Here is a 24,090-nt window from a genome sequence, read left to right as displayed (position 1 = left end):
AAAGGTACGGAAATATATAATTACTTTGTATTCTAGTTAGAATCTAATATATATTGAATTGGCGCATTTGTTATTAAAATCAGAGACTACAAAACTTGTGAAAGATTTGAATTTAAATTCGTCCCTGAAAGATCACGCGATCTTCATTTTCGTTTTCGAATGATTTTTTTAATTAAATTAGTCCATGAAAGATAAACTGTTAGTCAAATTAGTCCTTCCGTCAATTGGATGATGATGTGTCACGTTAAGTGCCACATGGTATGATGACGTGACACGCCACGTGGCAGGTCAGTAACACGTGGCACGCCACGTGACAGGTCAGTGACACGTAGCACGCCACGTGACAGGTCAGTGACACGTGGCAGTCACTTGACATATAAACAATTTTTCTGTTAGTCAAAATAGTCCTTGAAAGTCCAGACGTAAATCATTTTCATCCCTTAAATTTTAAAAATTAGTCAAACTAGTCCTTATATAATTTTTTATAATGTTAAATTTATAATTTTTTATACTACTAATTTTAACATTATTTTTTAAACCTTAATAAACAAAATTCTCTTTATATAAAATAATAAAAATAATTAAATTTTTATAAAGTTATTTTGTCATTTGTATTTTAAAATTTTACATTTTCAAATTGTAATTTTTTATGTGAATTTTTTTATTTAAATGAGTTTATCAAATTATTGTTGATTATATATTTAAAAATTTAATATTTTAAATTTTATTAAATAATATAGTAATTATTTTAAATTTTAAATTTTTTAAATTTTTTAAAATTATAATTTTTATTATTATTTAATTTATATAGTAAAACTCAATAATTAAAAAACTGGTTTATAGAATCACTTTTTGAATCTTAATATTCTAATATAATTTTTTAAATATTTCATTTAAAACAAAAGAAATTTTATTTTAGTACGAAACATATCTATTTATATAATGTACTAGTGCGGAGTAGCCTGTGTTATGCATAAGTATAATGTTTCCTATTTCATTTTATCTCATTGATTTATGAAATTAAAAGAAAAATTATACAATCTATCTCAAACATATAAAACACACAAAAATTTATTATGATGTTTGCACGTATTACGCTTAAGAAGCAATTCATTTATAATAATAATAATAATAATAATAATAATAATAATAATAATAATAATAATAATAATAATTAACCAACAAATTTTTAATATTTTGTAAAGTTTAGAATTGAAGCAAAATTTGTGAATCTTCTTGAATTTTGACTCTAAGTATCACTACCATTACCTCCTATATATAAATAATACCGTAATGGAAAAAAAGATGTAGTAGAAAAAAAATAGTGGTATAACTTTGTTTAGGTTAACATACATAAATTTTTTATTTTGGGCATATAACTTTGTTTAGGTTAATAAATACATACATTTTAATTTTGAGTATATATATATTCCAGCAAAATGTAGTAATGTAACAAAAAATGTTTTAGAATAGAAAAGAATAAGAGAGATTTTGAGAATTAAAGGAGAGAGATAATTTAATGAAGAAAAAATAAAAAAAATTATATAAGGACTAGTTTGACTAATTTTTAAAATTTGAGGGATGAAAATGACTTACGTCTGGACTTTTAAGGACTATTTTGACTAATTAAAAACTTTTTTATATGTCAAGCGACACGTGGCACGTGGCATGCCACGTGTCATTGACCTGTCACGTGACGTGCCACGTGTCACTGACCTGCCACGTGACGTGCCACGTCATCATGCCACGTGGCACTTAACGTGACACGTCATCATTCAATTGACGGAAGGACTAATTTGACTAACAGCTTATCTTTCAGAGACTAATTTGATTAAAAAAATCATTTGGGGACGAAAATAAAGATCGCGTGATCTTTCAAGGACGAATTTAAACATTAATCCTTAAATTCTTTGATATACGAGGCCGGATAATTAGTGGTATATTAATAACAATGATAAAATTTGAACCTGCAACCTTATATATACTATTTTTCTCTTTAAAAAGAATATAAAGACGATCACATTTATAGAAGAAATTAATGATTTTTTTTGTTTTTTATGATATTTTTTAGTCTAACCAGATTAATAATTAATTCGTTGTAGATATGAATTCTAAGACTGCATTTAATTTTGAGATAGAACAAGACAAAATACCAAAAATAAAATACAAAAAATAAAGACACAAAAATAAGTGTTCTTATATTTTATTTGATGATAAACTAGAACAAATTATAAAAGTTTAATTTATTCTTATTTTTTATTCAAAAAATTTGTAAATAAAAATACGATAATAAAAAATATAATTATAAAAAAATTAACAAAAATAAAAAAATAAAAAATAAATTGTATCTCTTTTTAGGATGAAAATAAAATATACTAATTCAGAATTTTTAGACATAATGTTTTTATTTATGTCTTATTTGACAAACACGATTTTGTATTTTTATATCTTTGTCTCAATATTCTGTATCTGTAAACAATTACAGCCTAAAAATTTGCCTTCAAATCTCCGAAACTTAAACAAAATAGCCAACTAACCATTAGATAAATTCAACTTGATTAAAAAAAATTAATTACATAATAATGGGAAAACATTCACAATGCACTACAGTAGGATTTTCAACAGATCGCAGTGGTTCTAAAACCGGATAGCTGGCGGTTTTAAACCGCCGCATATGCTTATTTGAATCGTAATAAAATACATCTTGTAAGGCCAATTTTCATAAAGGAAAAATTCAGTTTTAGCGAAGCATTTAAAAAGGGTACAAAAAGATACTTGAGAAAAACGGAGGAGAAATTTTACTTAGAATTTCAACTTTACACGTTGTCTTTTATATGAAAAAAAATAATTTTTTGCAAAGATAAAAAATTAAAGATTTTGAATAAACATCGTGCAAAAGAAAACTAAAGAGTAAGACAAATGAAAATATATTAAAGAAGGGAAAAAATAATGGAAAAATCGATCGCAAAATATTATTTATTATTAGCTTATATTTTGGAATGAAAAATAATAGAAGATTATTAAAATTTATTATTATTATTATTAGTTATTAATTTAATTTTTTAGTTTATTAATTCAACAACATATTTTAACTTACACTTTTAAATATTAATAATTATTTAATAATTAAAAATAATAAATTATAATAATTTTTTAATATTTTTTATATTAAAAAGTTCTAATGGCTGCTTTCTAACAAATTCTATTAAACATAAATACAAATATATATTTATTATGTATAAACTTCTATAACTATAAATATCAATTATTATTAATTAAATACTGATTAAAATAATAATATTTATTGATAATGTAATATTATTTTTATACATATACTAGGACCTTTTTTTTCCTTCCCTACAAAATCGCACGCAAGTCGTTGAAAAGGTACCAGCGTGGATTCTCTTAATGGCTATAAATTCTACTTTAGAGTCTGGCAAAAACATGTATGAATAAAACCTATGCAGGTCTTACTCTTTATAGAGCGATACATTTGACATGCAGATTATATCTCATCCAATAACAATTTTTGGTAATATTTTTATACTTATATCAGTCGGTAGTTTACCTTTCTACATGTTAATTTCATTAAAATTTTGAAGCTTCTTTAGAGAAAACAAAATAAGGATATAAAGTAATAACGACTAAAACTAGGTTTACTTAAGTAGTTATTATATAATAAGTTGGTCGTTTTTAACTTTTTATAGTAGTGGTTGAGTTTGAATTTAAAAGTAAAAAAAAAATCTGTTAAACGAGCTAATTGCAATTCTTCAAGTCTTATTATTATTCATTTTTTTTTATGATTCAGTTATGATATCGATATAAATAAATAAATAAAAGATGATATAGTTTTATTTTTTATATGAGCAATAATCATGGCTAACTACTATATTATATAAATAAGCAATATAACTACTACAGGTAGAGTTCTTGTATTTGGGATGCCAAGAACTTTATCTGAAATTCTACACACTTTTGAAAGAAAGGCATTGAAAGCCTTGCATACTTTGCATGAACTCTGCGATTAATGTTTAATGAATTAAAAAAAACAAAGAAAAGGTAGAAATTTTTATCAAAATTAGGTCTAACATCATTTTGTTATTGACCTTAATAGAAAGTCATGTTATATGGTGAAAATATAAGTGATGTGACAATATAATTGACAACTAACCATTTATTCTTTGCCTTCAAAATTCTAATGCTATTTTTTTTTTTTACTTTGTAAAATCAATGGCTAATGAATACATATAAGAGAAAATGAAAACCTGGTCCCCATTAAAAAAAAATGAATTAAGATGATATAACTTGACCTGGCTCACGTGTTTCACGTAGTTCCTCTTTTATACTCATTATGGTTCATCGCTCTAGGACTAGGAGTGACTGAAAATGGAGGTCCTAGGTTAAATTTATGTTAGGGGAAAGATAGATGTACGATGATTGAGAAGTTTAGAGGCTTCTTACTTACTATTTTATTATTAATTTAGTATTTCATTGACGTGTATTATTTGCTGTTATTTGGACTTATTATGCCTGCAATAATTAAAGCAGATGCATGGTTCAAGAAAATGGAAATAGAAATCACAGATTCCTTAACAATTTGGATGAGTCAACTTATAGATCTTCAATAAAAAAAAGTTTAGCCTTCCAACGCAAATTATGTCATTGTAAAATCTTTGCAACTAGAGATGAAAATAAGTTAAGCCACTTTATAATAAGATAGTTCGAATTCTATTCTTTAATAATTTTATAAGTTAAATTTGTGAACTGATAAGTTGAATTTGATTTTAAAATTGAGTTCATAAATTAAATAAGTCAAGTTTAGACTTTGATAAATTCAGCTCATTAGCTTGTAAACAGAATAAAAAAGACGCATTTATATATAATGTTTTTAATTATTTAAAATTTTATAGTCATTTTTTATATATAATTTTAATGTATGACAAAAAATAAAAATTTATAATCAATAGATAAACAATATAAAATATTTATATTTTTTAATATTTTTAATATATATAAATTATAATTTATATATTGATATAGAATTATAAATTATGTTCCTATTATTTGAGTCAGTTTGAAAGTTTAAACCAGCTCATAAATTTTTGGTGAGTCGAACTTAAACTTAAGAAATATACTCGATTATTAATGAGTCAAACCATAAGTTAAACTCAATTTTCGTTAGCCAAACTTAAACTTGGTGTAATTCGATTCAACTCAATTCACTTTTAATCTTATTTGCAACACATATTTAGTTTGTTATTAATTAGGTGTGCTAACAAGTATGATAAGATAGAATTTAAATTCTCCTACAATTTTATACACATTTTAAATTTTTTCAATTTGAATCTTATTCGCATCCTAAATATCTCTTAATAATGCAACCTGATCCTGATCGTACATGATCCGATTCAGAAAAACAAATTTATTTTCACTAAAACACATTTAATTCTATATTTTATAATATCAAACATTATAGATTTTCTATTATCCAATTAAATTATTAATTTAGCGACGCTAAGTACTTGTGCAAAATATTATAAATTATATTAAAGATATAACTATTCGTCTTACATTCTCTTATTGATTTAAGTTTTTAGAAAAAATAGTTTTATGATATAATATCAAAGTTTTGTGTTCGAAAAATCTAAAATTTAATCCTTAGTAAACTTCAAAAGAAAAAAAATATAAGACAAATAAAAAAAATTATGCAAAAAAAAAAATTTATTTAAAAAGCATATTAAAAATATAATAATTTATATTATTTTTTATTAATTTAAATGTTTTTAAAAAGTAATTTTATGATAAATTAAGGGTACAGATTAAATGGTAGGATTGACTAAGCATCTAAACTCGAGTTGTCAATACACTCCGACCAGATTAAAATGAGTTGGACCGCAGATGCAAGTTGTACTGCCTACACTAATTATTATTATTATTATTATTATTATTATTATTATTATTTTGAACCAACCAAATAAGTATCACAGAATTATATATAACTATAATAATTATTGAAGCGGTATTTTGGTTAAATAAATTACAGTGTGTGTTATTTTAATTTTATAAAAATAAGAGTATATATTTTAGAAATAGAGAAGGAAATTATATTATTTAGACATCTTATTAGGATAAAGAGTATTTTTTTTATAAATATATATTAAAAATATTATAATAACTACTTTAATAGTTGACGTTCAATATTATATATATAACATTTTTTTAGAAACATTATACTCACAATATAAGATTAAATTCCACTAGATCCTGGAATATATATGCACACATTTGCGCATAAATTTGTTTTGCTAGAATGACTTATGAATTGATGTCCTTTAAGCACTTCATCACCACGACTCCACGAGAGAAATAATGATTCTCTGGTATAAAAATCCACAGAAGCTTATTTTTTTGTCTTTTTTTTCATTAAATTTTAAAAAAATAAAAGCAGATATAAATAATAAATCCCACTAATCAAAAGTGAAAAAATTATATAATAAAGTGATGTGAAATCTTTTACAGAAACGAATCTACTCCCATCGCTACAATCATTTTGGAATCGGCTTTTTCTCAACAAGCAAGTTGCTTACTCCATTTATTTTTTACTTAATAAATGTGCAAGTTGTCATTTTCACATGATTCAACATTTCAACCCATTTCAAATATGCCACCCTACTTAATTTTTTTAAGTTAAATTATTCTCTTCATTCTTATATTTTTATTAAATTTATAAATAAATTTTTATATTTAAAAAAATTAATTAAATTCCTACACTAATTCTAAATTTATATTTACATCTTTATCATTCCAAAAATGTTTAACTTAAAATATATTAAGACATATTTGCTAATAGTGTGAAACGAATGAAAACATTTTTGTAATATTAACTGTTCAAAATTATCTAATTATAAATTTAAAGAGATGTAAAAAACCAATTAAAAACTTTTAAAATATAAAAACTTAATTACAAATTAAAAAAAAACTACAAAAATTAACAGAATAATTTTATTTTATTTTCTTATCCCATTTTCTGAAGTTCATTTCAGAATCTTTCAAGAAAGAGAGGGGGGACTTGGAAAAAGAAGGCATAGAAGAAGAATGCAACAGAAACCTAACCAGTGAAGAAATAAATATGCTACAAATCCCAGGAATCCTGAAGATCACTATACAAACATTTTTCACTCTCACATGTAAATCAAAGTAGTGTATTTTTAGACCCTGTAACTTCCACTAAGTTTCACTTTCACATTTGAGATACCAAGAGTAAAAAATTTAACCCAACAAATCCATTGAATTGAAAGCAATCTTATATGCAAACAAAGTCCCATGTGGATGTGGACCCTGGTCCCCCTCCCTGTTTACTTTCTATCTAACATTTTCTTTTCTGTTTGTCATTTTCAGTTCTAGCTCCAAGCAAATTTTCAAACTGAATGTGCATTTTCCACTTTTTTCATCAGAGAAACATTGCATGCTTGTATCAAACATGGTACAGCTTTATGACCTGGTCTATTTTCGCTCGACACACCGGGCAACCCCATTTCTTTGTCTTGACCTCATTCAAGCACGACATGCATCCGGCCACGTGACCACATGGTATGCATGCCCCCTCTGCCGGTGCATCCAGACATATCACACATGATGAGCCGCTTCCTCCGGCATGTTTTCCTTCTTCATCTTTCGGTAGGTTCTCAACAACTGGCGATGACATGTCCACAGGGCTTATGTCAATTGAAGGGTATTGAATGGGGCCGTCCACCGGAATATCATCATCGGCAGCTGGAGGGGCTGGTGGAGCTGATGGATCGAAATCAAGACTGCTGGCAGCATGTCCAGCAGAGGCATTTTCATGGACTTCCTGTACAGGCTCGCTTTCACTTGTGTTTGGATTTTGGGTGCCTAGAAAACCAAGTTTGCTTCTGTTTGCACCGCTGCTTGAAGAGCTTGCTTCGAAGTTTGGTTGGGCAGCTGGAAAAGGTGGTCTCTCCTGAATGGCCTGCTGAAGAGATGCACTGATGGCCATAGCCAGCTCTGCGTCTTCGCCTTCGCCTTCTGTAGATGGTGGTGCTGTGGCCGGAGGCACATTACTTTGCAAAAATGCTGGACTTGCCTGAAAAAAGAAAAGAAAAAAGAGAGATTAGATCATCACGAAGTTAACATGGGAATTATGCATCAGGAGAATGATCATTTGAAAAATCTTTATAAACATTTTCTAAGTTGCAGAAGAATTAAAGTGAAATATAAGAGAAGAATCAGAACCTATTGCATTTTACCATTTTGAAAAGGAACAATTACAAAACCAGATACAGAAACATGTACTTCACAAATAAAACAGTGGTAGTATATGCTATTAACATATGAATTGGTACTACAATCAACATCATTTGCCACTGGAAGAACAAACTACACAAATGTTCTTGAAGAGAATCAGGCAATATCCTATGCTTTTCTGGAAAATGATTTGCATCACTGCACTGAAATCTAAAACCACAAATCTGACGGAAATAATGCCCATAAGACATCACATTTCATCGGATAGATGCAAGTCTTTGACAACTGAAATGATTAAAAAATACAAGTGGCTTTAATAACAATGTTAAAAACGAGATTTACACTCCTCTTTTATAACAGAAGCACAATTACAAATCAAACTATTTGCTAATTTATAAGCTGTATTTATACCCAAAATTTCAGCAACATAAGGCTGCCAATTTTTATCATACAACTGGTCTTGACTCTGCGGGGCTGATTACAAGCAACTCCTTTTTCAAATTCTTAACTCATTTGTGGGACTTGAATACGACTATATTCTCTCTTGATAAGCCCCTTTGAAAGTCTATTAGGCCGAGTCTTCTATTTAGACTATGAGGGAATACGAATAACCTGTTGCAGGATTGTAGCCAGACTAGATGAACACACAAAGCCCCATCTCCTAAAATGTGTGTGTAATGCTTGGCCCTTTCTCAGTGTGATTCCTCATATTTTCTTATGATGTTTAATTTAGTTCCTTTTTGGAGCTTTGGTTTGGTAACCTTGGTGAAGGTCAGGTGTCACTTGTTCCTTGTACCAATATCAATGGTAAGTTTGTTAAGTGTTGATTTAAAGTGAATGGGTTAAATTTCGTAGCAATGTGCAATCCAAGCTATACTCTAGTATATAGACTCGGAGCTTAGCTCTCATATTGTATAGTTTAAAATGGCTTCATTGGCACAACAGCTGGTTTAAAGTATCAATACCATTACACATTCGGCTTCTCTCTCATCTTAAGCAAGATCTCTTTAAAGAGGTATCCTGAAAGATTTTGGGTTTATGGATTAGGCAGTTTTGAACCATTGGTGCTTATCTTTTTCTTCATTGATTTCTTATCCTTCAAATACCCTGGAATTTATTCTTTTCATCTTAATGAGTTTCTTCTAAAACACTAAACACTCCTCCTTTGGATTTAAGTTAAGTACTTATGTATCAACTATTATTAAGTGCAATATATATCTTCAAAGAAAAAGTCAAAAGAAAACCTGTGATCTACAGTTGCACTTTATGTGAAGCATAACACGAACAGAATAACACCAGCATACATATCATGTGGCATTCAGCATACCTGTGGAATCCCTTTGCAAGCATTAGAAAACAATGCAAGTTGGTGCCTGTCATTCTCTTTTGCAGGTGCAAGTTTAACCCGTGTTCCTAGAAATATGCAGACAAATCAAAATAATGGAAAAGCCTCTTAAGAAGTAAGGAAGGATATGCTGTACGAAAAAGCAAAACAGATGCCAGGGAATGATGCAAGTGAAGTTCAATGATCCACATTAAAAATAGAAGCAAAGTTGGCTTCATTTTTCAATCTTCGCTCCTGGTTGTACAAGTTTCAAAGGTATAATATTATAATGCAAATATATGTTTTAAAAACAAATAAAACTCACGGCCAAAGTTTAATATTCAGTCAGAAATATAGATTGAAGTTTCTAAATACCTTGTCCCTGTGACCATGTCCACTTTTTTTTTCCACTCTTAAATATGATGTGTGTCTAATGCATTTTTAGTAATATTAGCAACAAATGTATATCTCAATGTAATTGTGAAAAGGAATGGGTGACAAACAAAAAAATGACCCAGTATAGGAGATTACGGGAAGTCATATCAGCAATTGTCACGGATGGGTCAGACTGGTGAAGCTTTGGTTCTTCTAAATTGGCCCTCCACAGAGGAATTAGTGTTCGTGGTTGTCCATCCTGCTCATTTAGTTACAGCAATTGAAAAACTCAAGTATGTCCAAGGTGAACAACAGGGGAAAAATATCCAAAGAAGAAAAAGCACCAACTCAAGTCTTATGTGTTAATTTTAATATTTCAAACATTCTTTCTAGTAATAAAACATGAAACTGTTGTCTTCTCTCTGTGAATGCGTGAAGGAAGAGAGATGATGATACATTGACCATGGAATACCTGCAAAGTAGAATATAAAGCAAGCTCCAACTTGTAAGGTCTGGTAGGATTGCGGGAGCCAACTGGTAAAACAACCACCCAACTGCAAAGAACTTTAATTAATCAATAATGAGATCACAAATATTTTACTATATGACAAATTTAAAAACTACTTTATTTGATTTTTCTTTTGACAGTTATTTATAAGCGACGGAAACAAATTGCTAGTTATGAGATTGCAAGCCCAGCCATCTAGCAATAAATCTTGAAAGGATAACCAGAAAATGGTACAGATAGAAGGCCGCATGAAAAATATATGATATATCACATGATACTCACACTCTTCTAGATACCAACTGAGGAGCTACTACTTCTAGAAAGCCAGGTCCATGAAATTCTCGCATCCAACCACAGAACAAGCATAGATGACTCTGCAGAAACGATAATCATTAATGGCACAGATATGGTGATAAATAGAAGAAAAAATAAAATAGTCAGTGCATTCAACTTCATATAGCAACATAATGAAAAATTCATATGTACCTCAATTGCCCTAACAACATTGCTGTGTCCTTTGGCCCTGGCGACCTCAAGAGCAGTTTGACAATCATCATTCAAGATCAAAGGATTTGCTGAAAGGTTGAAATAGTAAACCCCATATAAATATATACTTAACAATAAAAATATTAAGTAACACTTTCTGGACTTCCAAAGATTCAAGCTAAAGGGAATAATAAAAAATTTGCTGACATATGTAGACACTTGAACATACCTCCATGCAAAAGAAGTAACTTAACAATACTTTCAAGCCCCCGTTTAGCAGCATGATGCAATGGAGTCCCCGCATGACGACCTTTACAATAGTTGAAACCAACCGTTGAAGCAAGTCAAGAAAAACATAAATCAAGTTCAGTTTTCTACTTCCATTACTACACTTTGGTAAGAGAAGTTAAGCATTCAGTATTCAGTAGAGACAACCAACCATGTCAAATTCTCAACTACGAAACCTATACAGGTACAGTAGTATCCAAAACTACATAACAAATGACCCTAGGCTTCATTATAATTTTTTTTTTAAGTTTCAATTTTGCTACAAAACCTCAAGAATTTTGTTCAGTAGCAATTCACCACAATGTTCCAGCTTCTTTCAAATTATAATAAACAAATTCAATTGATAGCACTCAACATAATTTCCCAAGAAGCTAAACAATGAAATCATTAAAATAAATAAGATAAAAATTCAATACCTGGACGGTATGCATTGACATTGGCTCCAAGTTCTATCAAAGTTTTGGCAACATTATAAAGCTCAGGATTCATGCATGCAACAATCAAGGGGGTTTTTCCTTCTCTGTCTATCCACTGCATAATAAAAAATTCAACCCAGGAATATAAACAAATAAAAGGAAAAAAAAAATCAAAACCAACAACAAAATCCAAATTGATCCAATCCAAATAATCATCATCTTCATCATCACTATCATCATCATGATCCTCTTGATCACACCCACAATAACAAAACTAAGAAGAAGAAAAATCACATTTTAGGGTCAATTTTGGCAAAGCTTCATTACCTCGAGGCCTGCACCATCTCTGTGAAGGGCTTTGATTCCTTCTATGTTCCCATAACTGACCTGCTGATAGAGCAATTCGCTCTTGGACTGCCCTTGCCCCATGATACAAGCACGACCTTAGAACCAAAATTGGATTACTTATTATTTTTTCCCCTTCCTGTTGATGTAGACTTTATAGGAATTATGAAGTGGGGTTCATAGGTTTAGGGAAAATGGGCTTCAAATGAACGAGAGGGTTTTCCAGGAAAATTTTGAACTTTCCTGGAAAAGGTCAAAATTGATTGATAAATGAGAAAAAATAAAAGATGATAACGGGGAAAGGGGATGAGAGAAGAGTGAGGAAATAACTTTACGGCAACTGTTATACTAATTTTTTTTTTTTTTTACTATTATACTAATCTTTTGAGATTAGAATATAAATTATTAATAGATTTATTTTGTATATTTTAATCCATCAAATCAAATTATTATACATTTAACTAATCCAACATATGCGTAAAGTTGGGATAAAATAAACTTTTGGAACACATTTTAAAATCAAATTATAACCATAAATAATAGTATAGAAATAATATAATAAATTAATTATGTAGAGTTTAATCTTGTATTTAACTCGAGTGAAACCTTAAAATAATTTTTAAAGTTACATTCTGAGTCTCAAAATAATTTCTAAAATTGATAGTTATCTAATTTCATTCTCAAACTTGTACTTTGGGACCTAGACTAGTCCCCGAGACACTTTCCAATAATCGAAACATGGAAACGACGTTATTTTGTGTTTAAAAAAAATAAACCCAAAGCCCCCTCCTTCCTCTTATCCAACGCTCACTATCCCTTTTCCTCTCATCTCCGACATCTCTCTCCAGCCACCCACCAATACCCATCTCAACTTCTCCTTCTTTTTCACCAAAGTCTTCTCACTTTCTGCATTAAATACGCAAAGAAAAAGATAAAAAAGAATAATATGTTTTTTGGACTTGTACCATGTTCTTGCTGAAAAGAGGAAGAACAAAAGCTATCCTCTGTTCTGTTGTTTCTCTGTGAAAGATTGGCAAGTTGGAGGGAGAGGTTGGGGGTTGTGTTTTGTAAGTGATGATGAGGCCGAAGAGAAGGCGGCAGGCCAACGGCGCAGAGTGGTGACAGCAGTGGCTGGTCTTGCGCGAAGGGGAGGAGAAAAACAAAGAGAAAAATAATAGGAAGAGGAGGGAAGAAAAAGGGGTTGTAGGGTGGTCTCTGGGGTTGCTAGTGACTGGCAGCTAGCAGCTTGAGAAGGAACGACAAAGAAAGACGTCGCGGCGGTCTGGATTGGCGGCGCTAGGGTGGTGGCAACTGGTAGTGAGCTTGTGGAGAAAAGGGGCTAACTTCCGTGGTCCTGTAGGTTACTTCAGTGGTTCGCAACAGAGAAGTCAAGGAACAAAGAATAAGGGAGAAAGAAGAAAAATAGGGAGGAAAAGAGGGAGAGGGAGAGGGAGAGGGAGAGGGAGGGGGAGGTGTTTTTCTTTTTTTCTTTTATAAATAATAAACGACGTTGGTTTAGTGTTCCGATGGACGGAAAATATCTTAGGGACTAATATAAGTTTCGGAGTGTACGTTCGAGGAGTAACTATTAACTTTAGTAACCACTTTGAGGCTCGAGTGCAATTTCAGGGACTACTTCGACACTTAACTCTTCAAACTCATCTACATCCAAATAAAATAAACAGCCTAATTACACATACAAGCATTTTTGTATCCAAATCCAATCAAGCAGGTCCAAACTCAATAACGCGCGTTTCAATAACGCTTCTTCAGTTTCCATCTTCGTCTTTGCATTCTTCCTTCTTTTTCTTGGCTTTCCTCCTTCTTTGTCTTTGCATTCCTTCTTCTTTTTCTTCGCGTTCTTCCTTCTTTTTCTTCGCCTTCCACTTTCTTCTTTTTCGCATTCCTTCTTCTTCTTCACATGTTTTCTCTCAATCGTCATTCTTTTATTGTTGCTGTTGTTGCTGTATTTTTTCTTTTTCTCCTTTTAATTAAAGTTAATTTAGATCCAGAAATGAACCGAATTTGGTGAATACTTAAAAGTAGTATCAAGTGAACTTAACTCAATTCACAAATGGACCGAATTCGGTTCAGATTTGAACAAAAAATGATAAATATTCAATCAACAAGAAAATCACATTTCAATTTATTTTTGCATACAAATGAACTCAATTAAACTAAAAGATGAACCAAATTTCCTAAGGAATAACAGATTTGTTGAATACTTAAAAGTAGTATCAAGTGAACCTAACTCAATTCACAAATGAACTGAATTTAATTCAGATTTGAACAAACAGTTAAAAAATTACTTAAAGAATAAAAAATTTGGTCAATATTTATTAGTAGCATCAAGTGAACCTCAATTAACACACAAATGGACCGAAATAAACTATGAAATGAACCAAAATTATTTAATGATGGCATTAGAGAAAATCAGAACTAATAAAGATGTTAGTAAAATGTTGGTGTTATTGGTGATGACGATAACGAAAAAGGAAAACAAAAAGAAGAAGACGCACATTGGGCAAGGAGGAGGAGAAAGAGGGAAGAAGAAGAGCTTGCGTGTGCGAATTTGGAGGAGGAGGAGGAGGAGGAGGAGGAGGAGGAGGAGGAGGGAAGAAGAAGAACCTATGCGAATTTGGAAGGAGAAGTGAAAGAAGAAAAAGAAGGAAACGAAGAAGGAGAAGGAAAAGGAGGCGCGTGATTTAAAAAATTGTTATAACAATTTGGTTAGACTTGTTTAAGTATTTTGTTTAAATGTAGAGTTTTATCCTAAAATATATAATCATATTTATTTACACGTTAAATACATATACAACTAAATTTTATCATACAAAAAATATACGAAAAAGAATAATTTATATTCTAATTTTTAAAAAATACACGAATAATTGTCTAATGATAATTATTTATGAGAAATATTATTGTTAGAGATCATCAAAATTATTTTTGTTATTATTTAGTCATTAATTTAATTTTTTTAATCTAATTTTTTAGTCTAATAATTTCGTAATATATTTTATTTTATATTTTTAAATTTTAATAATTAATTAATTAAAAAAATAATAAATTTTAATAATTTTTTAATATTTTTTATTATTTATTGGATATAAATTATCAATCTAAAAATATAAATATATGTAAATACAAAATAAAATCTGAAATCACATTTACAATTTAGTAAACTTACGTATTTTATACGCCATCTCATTGCATATATCTTAATAAATTAATAATCTAATTTTAATATTTTAAACTTGAGTATATTTGGATGAAAGTAGCACCTAAAAAATTATAATACTAAGAAAACTGTAACATGAATTATTGGCTATAGAGAAAGGGATTTTATCGTAATTGACGAAAATTTAAATAGTAAGAATTTAAGGGGCAATGCAATATTTAAATGGCAAGAAAAATTAAATTAAGAGTAAATAAGGTAATTAATTAATAAAAAAAATAAATTTAAATGTTAAAAAGATTTTGACAAGGATTAAGGGTTAAAAATTATTATCTTTATCATTAATCATAATATGATAATTACAAAGAGTAAATTCAATTTATCAACTTTTTAAATTTAAGAAAGCCAATTAGGTTTAATTAATTCTAATCTACAAATTCTAACTAACTTATTAATTGAATTAGTAAAAAATTAGCATTAGCAAAAATAAGATTAATTAACATCTCTAAATCATCAATCAACTTGGACATTAACAACTCAAGTTCACTTAAATTTCCAATCTAAGTCAAGAATGAAAACCTACTCTATAACTAAGTCAAGTATTTTATGAAATACTTGAAAGATATATAACAAAGCATCATAAATTGAAAGAATAATAAAATCTACCACTACTAAATTTAAGTAAGAAACAATAGCATCTTAAGTAAACAAAAAAAAAAAACATAAAACATCAAATTCATTAACACTATACTTGGATCAATGGAAATTAAAAGGAAAGAAAATAGATGAAAAATGAAGTTTTCCATTGATTGGACGTCCAACTTTTTCTTCTTAACTTGCGAAAAAAACCAATGAGAATTCCAAAATAAGAAACTAACGTGATAATCCTAGTAAATTAAGATAGTAGAAAGAGAAAATGTAAATAAAATTAAACTAAAATAAGATTAAAAACTAAAACAAGAGAGAACTAAAATAAAAATCCTAAGCTTCTCTCTCTAGAATTCACTAAAACATGCTAAAAACAAAAACCTAAGACTACTTGGTGTATTATCCCTCAATGCTTGCTTCAAATGCTTCAAAAATAAATTAGATTGTGCCTAAAATCAGTTAGAAATCACGAGTCATGTGCTATTTTAAACGAGGCACGTGACGAGACTTATGTGTGTGCACAGTATTGGATTTCTTCCTCCTTCGTTTCTTCGCGAAATCTCCACTTCTGCATGCTTTTCACCCATCTTTCCAAATTATTTTTGCTTCTCAAATCTTAAACAACTTGAACAAGTATATCAAGGTATCGAATGGAATAAAAACGAAATTAATTTGACAATTTTAAAAGTCTAAAAAGCATGTTTCAATCAATTAAGCATAATTAGAAGAAAATTCACAAAGCATACATTTTTAAAGAATAAGTACAAGTTAAGTTGATAAATTCTATTCTTTCCAATCCAAAAATTATCATAAAATATAGATTTATCATAACTCCTCAACTCGGAAGAATAAAAATACTTTTGAACAATGTCGTCGTTTGAGGGGACACATTATTTGTTACATTCTCTTCATTTTGAGTTTTACTCCAAAGTTTAAAAATCATAAATTTAAAACTTTTGAATTATCGAGTTCGAATTTTACATTGATATTCATTTTTCTTTTATCAATTATTAAAAGACTAAAAAATTCAACAAAAAAGATTAATTTCTCAAAATTATCTCAATAACCTTCGAAAATAGTATCAAATTATGATATTTTATTACAAATAACTTAAGCATATTACTAAAAAGTGACTAACTGAGTTTGGATATTACTTTTTACCAGGCTCAAATTCACAAACTGATCCTGATTGGGCCTAATTCAAAAATAAAGATATTAAAAGATTTTATTTGGTGAGATTGAGAAAGTATAGAGAGCCAATGAACTTAGTGTATAATGTGTACAATAGAAATAAAATTGAAATTAACATCAAATGATAAATAAATAAATAATTTTCAATAATTACCAATTTAAATTCAAAATAAATAAAAATTTGCAACAGTTACGTAAACTCAAAAAACGGCCTCCCTCTCCCCCAAAATGTGACTGCCATCTCACCCAATATCTTCTTCTCTCACCGGTGCCGCGCCACCATAAACACCAGCCATCATCACCCATAGCTCTGGTTGACGCCGACGTATGCACCACGAATGCCCAGCAGCACCATCGCGCAGTTTGCGTCTTTCCCGCAGTCCCACATCGCACTAGTCGTGCAGTCCCTCTCTCGCGCCGGCGATTTCTCCCTCCCAATGTCTCTGTCACATTCCTTCTCGCCTTGCAACCCGTGTCGTCTTAGTCTCCACCTCCTAAGACGAGATGACCTGCCTCTGCGCCCGATCCAGCTCCCACATGCGCCCCACTCTCTGCTGGTACGACCTCGTCGCCCCGCCAACGCCGGCATTGTCGTCACGACCGGACGCGCGGCTCACCTCTACGCTGGTCCCGCCGTTGTCCTCTCCTACGCAATTGCAGGCCTATGCACTCTTTTCTCCCCCTGCGCTTGTCAACGGGAATCAAGTACAAAAGTAAAAGCCCTTTTGTATACAGATGTTCACTACAATAGGTCGGCGAATGGTTATTTTTATGTCTAATGCGGATGGTTATTTATGTAAGTATAATTAAAATAATCTGAATGTTCAATGCAGTAGATATGCAGATGGTTGTTTTAATGAACATTTGGATGATTAGTTTATTAGATTTGGTTGAGGCATACAGACTTAATATTTTTATGGGTGATCAGTTTTATATGTAATCGGATGGTTATTTTAATTGGGGGAGTCACGGCACTGTTGGGGCTGCTGGGGGTGGGTGACGGCGCTGCTAGAGTTGCTAGAAGGGTGGTCACAGTGCTGTTGGGGATGCTGAGGGGGTTAGGCACTGCTAGAGTTTGGTAGTGGGTAGGAGATGGTTTAAACTTTAAATTTGAAATTACGGGGTAAAAATTTTTTGTTATTAGAATTTAGGGGTGTTTTTTATTTTTTTTTAATTCATCGTGGGCTAATAAACCAGCTCATTATACACATTGTCAATATACCTTATTGTCTATAAGGAAAGCTTTCTCTCTCCGTACACTTTTCTGTCTTTGCCTCACTATAACGTGTGTGGCCGCCGATGAGAGGGGACTTTGTGAGAGGTGGAGCCTCTCGGTCCCATGAGCCAAGAAGAGAATCTAACGCTGAACAAGATCTGCAACAGGGGATTGAAAAAAAAAGTAAAGAAGAATGGGGAAGGTAAAGAATTTTCTAGATCTGTTTGCATTCATCCGAGGGTGGATACTTGGATGGAATGTCATAAAGAGGTAGAAGAACGGGAACATTCCGTGATGCATGTTGATGAAATGCCTCCAGAGGAAGAATAAAAAAAGGGAACACAGGGATGGTCGACTTCTTTTGCCAACATAGTTAAGACAGGAAAAAGTGCCCCTCGACAAGGAGACCCCAGTGCGGAAGTCAATGGGGAAGATGAAGCAGAAAAAGTAAATGAAAAAGAGGACAGAGATGATGAGAACAAAGATATAGATGATGAGGAGATTACTATCAAAAAAATGCCTAATGGCTTACTGAATCTGATTATAGGGGAGAGTATACAAAAGGAAATTAGGGAAGAATGGTGGAACTCCCTAATAGTGAAACTGCTTGGCAGAAAAATCTCTCTTTTGGCTCTGAAAAGGAGATTGGAAACTATGTGGGCCAAAATGGGAAGCATTGAGGTAATAGACCTGGGTGGTGATTTCTTCCTAGTAAGGTTTTTCAATTCAGAGGATTTGGATTACGGGCTTATGGAAGGACCGTGGAAGATTCTGGATCACTACTTGACTGTTCAATTTTGAAAACCGGATTTTGATCCAACTACGGCGTCCATTGACAAGATTGCTGCCTGGGTGAGGCTCCCAGGACTAGCAATAGAATATTACAACAGGACTATTCTATAAAAAATTGGGAATATAGTGGGAAGAATACTGAAAGTGGATAGTAATACTGCAAAGGTCTCCAGGAAAAAGTTTACCAGAATTTGTGTGAAAGTGGAACTGGACAAACCTCTGGTGTCCCAATACCTAATCAATGGTATACCTCATGCAGTTGAATATGAAGGGCTCCATCTAGTTTGCTTTTCATGCGGAAGAGTGGGCCATGACAGGGAGAACTGCCTTGAGAAGAAAAAGAATGCTTCAGAGTCTCAAAACGATAATGGCAAAAACACAGCAAGAAATCCAGAGGTAGAAGAAAGGGACAAAAATGTAAAGAACAAGATTGACAAGGGCAAAAAAGTCCAGCAAAAAAATGATGGGGATTTTGGCCCTTGGATGTTAGTACAGAGACATGCACGTGGCAAAAAATTCACAAATTATGGAGAAAGTACCAGCAAAGGTGGAAATGTGCAAGAAAAAGGACAGAATGTGGGTGGAAATGGGAAACAATCCCATTTTGCTGTGCTGCAAATAGAAGAATCTTTCAATGATGAGGTACACAAAGAGGCATCCCCACAATGTCATGGGGTGATTAATTCAGATGCTCCCCACCAAGAGAAGGCTCAGTCATCCGAAATTAACCATACCCAGCCCAAAACCCGAACCAACCCACTGCCCAAGACCCAGCCAGCCCATTTCAAAGGCATCTCTTTGACCTTACAATAAGCCCAAACTATTTCTAAAGAGAACCCATCTGTCCCTAAACCTACTTCTTCTTCAGCCCCACCCAAAATTTTTTCAACTAATCACCCCCCTGACCCCCAACACCACCAAGAGAATTGGGCCAACCCATCACCCTGCAGCCCAACACCCTCCCTTATTGTTGTAGATTCAGCGTGTAACCCAACTCCTTCTAAAGAACCCCCTGATCCAGTACCTCCAGGCTTTGTTTCCGTTGACTCCAGGGAGCTCTCTATGGTTATGAAGGACGTTGAAAATAGAGAGATTGTAATTGCAGAAGTGGCTATGGAAGAGCATCCTTCTCTGGAGGATGAAATGGTGTGCTCGTAATGAGTACTAGTTGTTTTTGGAATAAGCTGTTCAAGCAGATACAGAGTTTCACTCTTATAGTTTATGTTTAGATTTTTCTCTATGAAGATCCTTGCTTGGAATATAAGAGGGGTTGCCAACTATGCATCGGTTAGCACCCTTAAAGAACTGGTTAGACAGAAGCATCCTGATTTGGTGCTCCTTTGTGAAACTGAATGTAGTGGCGCGAGGGCTAAGGAGATTATCAGAAGCATGGGTTTCAAATATTATTGTATACATGAAGCACAGGGCTACAGTGGCGGCATCTGGGCTCTGTGGAATTGTGACTCCTTACAGGTAACCTATATTGAAATGCATACTCAGTTTATTCATATGTCTATTGATGAGCGGATAATTTATACGCTTTTTGGCATTGTTTTTAGGTAGTTTTTAATAAGTTCAAGCTACTTTTAGGGATGTTTTCATTAGTTTTTATGTTAAATTCACATTTCTGGACTTTACTTTGAGTTTGTGTGTTTTTCTGTGATTTCAGGTAATTTCTGGCTAAAATTGAGGGACTTGAGCAAAACTCTGAAAAAGGCTGACAAAAGGACTGCTGATGCTGTTGGAATCTGACTTCCCTGCACTCGAAATGGATTTTCTGGAGCTACAGAATTTCAAATGGTGCGCTCTCAACGGCGTTGGAAAGTAGACATCCAAGATTTCCAGCAATATATAATAGTCCATACTTTATTCGGAAATTGACGACGTAACTTGGCGTTGAACACCAAGTACATGCTGCTGTCTGGAGTTAAACGCCAGAAACATGTCATGATCCGGAGTTGAATGCCCAAAACACGCTATAACTTGGAGTTCAACTCCAATAAACGCCTCAGCTCGTGGATAGATCAAGCTCAGCCCAAACATACACCGAGTGGGCCCCGGAAGTGGATTTATGCATCAATTACTTACTCATGTAAACCCTAGTAGCTAGTCTAGTATATATAGGACATTTAACTATTGTATTAGACATCTTTTGATCACTTTAGATCTGAAGAACATCTGGGGGCGCATAGTCCTTAGACCATGGGGGCTGGCCATTCGGCCATGCCTGAACCTTTCACTTATGTATTTTCAACAGTAGAGTTTCTACACACCATAGATTAAGGGTGTGGAGCTCTGCTGTACCTCAAGTTTCAATACAATTACTATTACTTTCTATTCAATTCTCTTTTATTTTTATTCCAAGATATACGTTGCACAACACTTTGATGAATGTGATGATCCGTGACACTCATCATCATTCTCACCTATGAACGCACGTGACTGACAACCACTTCCGTTCTACCTTAGGCTGGGCGCATATCTCTTAGATTCCCCAACAGAATCTTCGTGGTATAAGCTAGATAGATGGCGGTATTCATGAAAATCCGGAAAGTCTAAACCTTGTCTATGGTATTCCGAGTAGGATTCTGGGATTGAATGACTGTGACGAGCTTCAAACTCCTGAAGGCTGGGCGTTAGTGACAGACGCAAAAGAATCAAGGGATTCTATTCCAACCTGATTGAGAACCGACAAATGATTAGCCGTGCTGTGACAGAGCATAGGACCATTTTCACTGAGAGGATGGGATGTAGCCATTGACAACGGTGATGCCCTACATACAGCTTGCCATGGAAAGGAATAAGAAGGATTGGATGAATGTAAGAAGAAAGTAGATATTCGAGAGGAGCACATCATCTCCACATGCCTATCTGAAATTCCCACTATTGATTTACATAAGTATTTCTATCCCTTTTTATTTTCTTTTTATTATTAATTTTCGAAACCCATAACCATTTAATCTGCCTAACTGAGATTTACAAGGTAACCATAGGTTGCTTCATATCAACAATCTCTGTGGGATCGACCCTTACTCACGTAAGGTATTACTTGGATGACCCAGTACACTTGCTGGTTAAGTTGAACGGAGTTGTGAGCTTCTCTAACAGTGCCTGAAACTCTTGTATCACAATTTCGTCCACCATCTATAAATGATCAATGTAGAGTTCCTTGGGCTTTAACTGTTGTTTATGCGAGTCCCCAAGAAAGCCTTAGAAAGGTGTTTTTTGAAAAGATTAAACAGATTGCTTGTAATAGGATATGCCTTGGATGCTAGTTGGCAACTATAATGAAATTGCGGAAGTGTGCGAGAAAAAAGGGGGTGCTCGAATTGATGCCAATGCTTGTAGAAAATTTAAGGACTGGATTAACACCTGCAATCTAATAGACCTGGGGTACTGTGGTACAAGGTTTACTTGGAGGGGGGGCAGCGCAATGGGTTAGAGAGAGTTTTTAAACGGTTGGATAGAGCCCTGGCTAATGCAGATTGGAGAAGCTCTTTCTCAGATGCTAGAGTTGAAGTGCTTCCTAGAGTGAGGTCTGATCATCACCCTCTCTTGGTGATTATAAAACCGGAAAGAATGGATAAAGGTGAAAAGCGCTTCCGCTATGAGGCTATGTGGAAATCACACCCCAATTTTGATGAATTTGTTTTAAAAAATTGGAGTCCTTCTAATTCATTTCCTGCATCACTCAATTCTCTTGCTGTCAATTTGAAAAAATGGAATAACGATGTCTTCGGCAATGTTTTTAAGAGAAAAAGAAGAGTCCTAAACAGAATCAATGGTATCCAAAAAGCTTCGACCTATGGCAGAAATCCCTTTCTCGAAGACCTGGAGCAACAACTTGTTACAGAGCTTGAAGAAATTCTGAATCAAGAAGAAATACTCTGGCTTCAAAAATCTAGACAGAATTGGATTGTTGACGGAGATAGAAATACAAGGTATTACCATACAAAAACAGCAATAAGAAAGAAGAAAAATAGAATCCTTAAGCTTTGAAAAAGTGATGGGCAGTGGTGTGACCAACAAGAGGAAGTTATAAAGATGGTAATGAATTTTTTCAAAGCCCTTTACCAAGAAAAGAATGGCAACTGCACCTACCTTAATACAGTTTTCACTTTCCCAGAACTCCGTAAAGATATTAAAGATGTCCTTTCTATTCCTCCTTCATACACTCAGATCCAAAAAGCGTTGTTTGACATTGGGTCCTTGAAAGCCCCTGGGGAGGATGGTTTCCCAGCCCTCTTCTATAAGGAGAATTGGAATGTAATAAAAGGTTCGTTTATCCCTTTTATTTTACAACTCTGGCATAACCCTCGGATTATTGAATCCATCAATCAAACTCTCATCACTCTGATTCCTAAGGTTCCTAATCTAGAATTTATCTCGCAATTTCGGCCTATAGCACTATGTAATGTTGCTTACAAGACCATCACTAAAATTGTGATCTCCAAACTCAAACCCCTCCTTGCCGATAGCATTTCTCCAAAACAGGCCAGTTTTATACCTGGCAGAATGATACATGACAATGTTATTATTGCCAAAGAGCTGTGGCACAATATGAGGAAATTAAAAGGAAAAAAGAAGTTCATGTCTATAAAAATTGACTTTGAAAAGGCATATGACCGGTTGAAGTGGAGCTTCATCGAAAAGGTCTTGGAGGAGTTTGGAGTTCCAGACCAATTGAAAAATATCAATCTCTCTTGTGTGTCTTCTGTTTCTTACAAAATCCTATGGAACGGGTGTAAGACGGAGGCTTTTTTGCCTACTCGGGGAATTAGACAAGGTGATCCGATGTCACCCTATCTCTTCATTATAGCTATGGAGAAACTCTCTCACTTGATTGAAGAAAATGTTGTGCGAAGCGACTGGATGCCTATGAGAGTTGGTCGGAAACGGCCATCAATTTCTCACATTCTCTTCGCAGACGACCTGTTGCTTTTTGCTGAGGCTTCCACTCAACAAATAGATAATATTGGGCTAGTCCTTGAGCTTTTTTGCACTGTGTCGGGATTAAAGATAAATCAAGCAAAATCAACCATATCTTTTTCCAAGAAT

General features: G+C 32.8%; 2 protein-coding genes across 2 annotated transcripts; one reads left to right on the top strand and one right to left on the bottom strand.

The window, feature by feature from the left end:
• Positions 1-7,096: 7,096 nt before the first annotated feature.
• On the bottom strand, positions 7,097-12,354 carry LOC112711217 (putative E3 ubiquitin-protein ligase XBAT35). Its single transcript, XM_025763828.3, has 9 exons — positions 11,990-12,354; positions 11,663-11,777; positions 11,188-11,268; positions 10,959-11,047; positions 10,755-10,846; positions 10,437-10,518; positions 10,121-10,223; positions 9,593-9,678; positions 7,097-8,104 (listed from the first exon to the last, which is right to left on the bottom strand). Exons 1-9 carry the CDS (start codon positions 12,089-12,091, stop codon positions 7,475-7,477), a joined length of 1,380 nt encoding a protein of 459 aa, XP_025619613.1. The 5' UTR covers positions 12,092-12,354; the 3' UTR covers positions 7,097-7,474.
• Positions 12,355-18,363: 6,009 nt separating this feature from the next.
• LOC140175163 (uncharacterized) lies at positions 18,364-23,031 on the top strand. Its single transcript, XM_072202100.1, has 6 exons — positions 18,364-18,442; positions 18,614-18,937; positions 19,160-19,699; positions 20,009-20,178; positions 20,278-20,505; positions 22,441-23,031. Exons 1-6 carry the CDS (start codon positions 18,364-18,366, stop codon positions 23,029-23,031), a joined length of 1,932 nt encoding a protein of 643 aa, XP_072058201.1.
• Positions 23,032-24,090: the final 1,059 nt, after the last annotated feature.

The sequence above is a fragment of the Arachis hypogaea genome, chromosome 9 (assembly GCF_003086295.3).
Source record: "Arachis hypogaea cultivar Tifrunner chromosome 9, arahy.Tifrunner.gnm2.J5K5, whole genome shotgun sequence".
Lineage (NCBI taxonomy): Eukaryota > Viridiplantae > Streptophyta > Magnoliopsida > Fabales > Fabaceae > Arachis > Arachis hypogaea.
The sequence above is the reverse complement of the archived record's forward strand: the minus strand, read 5'-3'. Positions and strand labels throughout refer to the sequence as shown.

What these genes read in the sequence shown, in the direction of transcription:
- LOC140175163 (XM_072202100.1), top strand. Translation starts at nt 18,364, where the DNA reads ATGAGCCAAGAAGAGAATCTAACGCTGAACAAGATCTGCAACAGGGGA. An exon ending in AGTAAAGAAGAATGGGGAAG is followed by an intron (nt 18,443 to 18,613) that starts GTAAAGAATTTT and finishes TTGCCAACATAG; the next exon opens with TTAAGACAGGAAAAAGTGCC. An exon ending in CTTCTCTGGAGGATGAAATG is followed by an intron (nt 20,179 to 20,277) that starts GTGTGCTCGTAA and finishes TTCTCTATGAAG; the next exon opens with ATCCTTGCTTGGAATATAAG.
- LOC112711217 (XM_025763828.3), bottom strand. Translation starts at nt 12,091, where the DNA reads ATGGGGCAAGGGCAGTCCAAGAGCGAATTGCTCTATCAGCAGGTCAGT. An exon ending in GTTACTTCTTTTGCATGGAG is followed by an intron (nt 11,048 to 11,187) that starts GTATGTTCAAGT and finishes TCAACCTTTCAG; the next exon opens with CAAATCCTTTGATCTTGAAT. An exon ending in ATGTTGTTAGGGCAATTGAG is followed by an intron (nt 10,847 to 10,958) that starts GTACATATGAAT and finishes TCGTTTCTGCAG; the next exon opens with AGTCATCTATGCTTGTTCTG.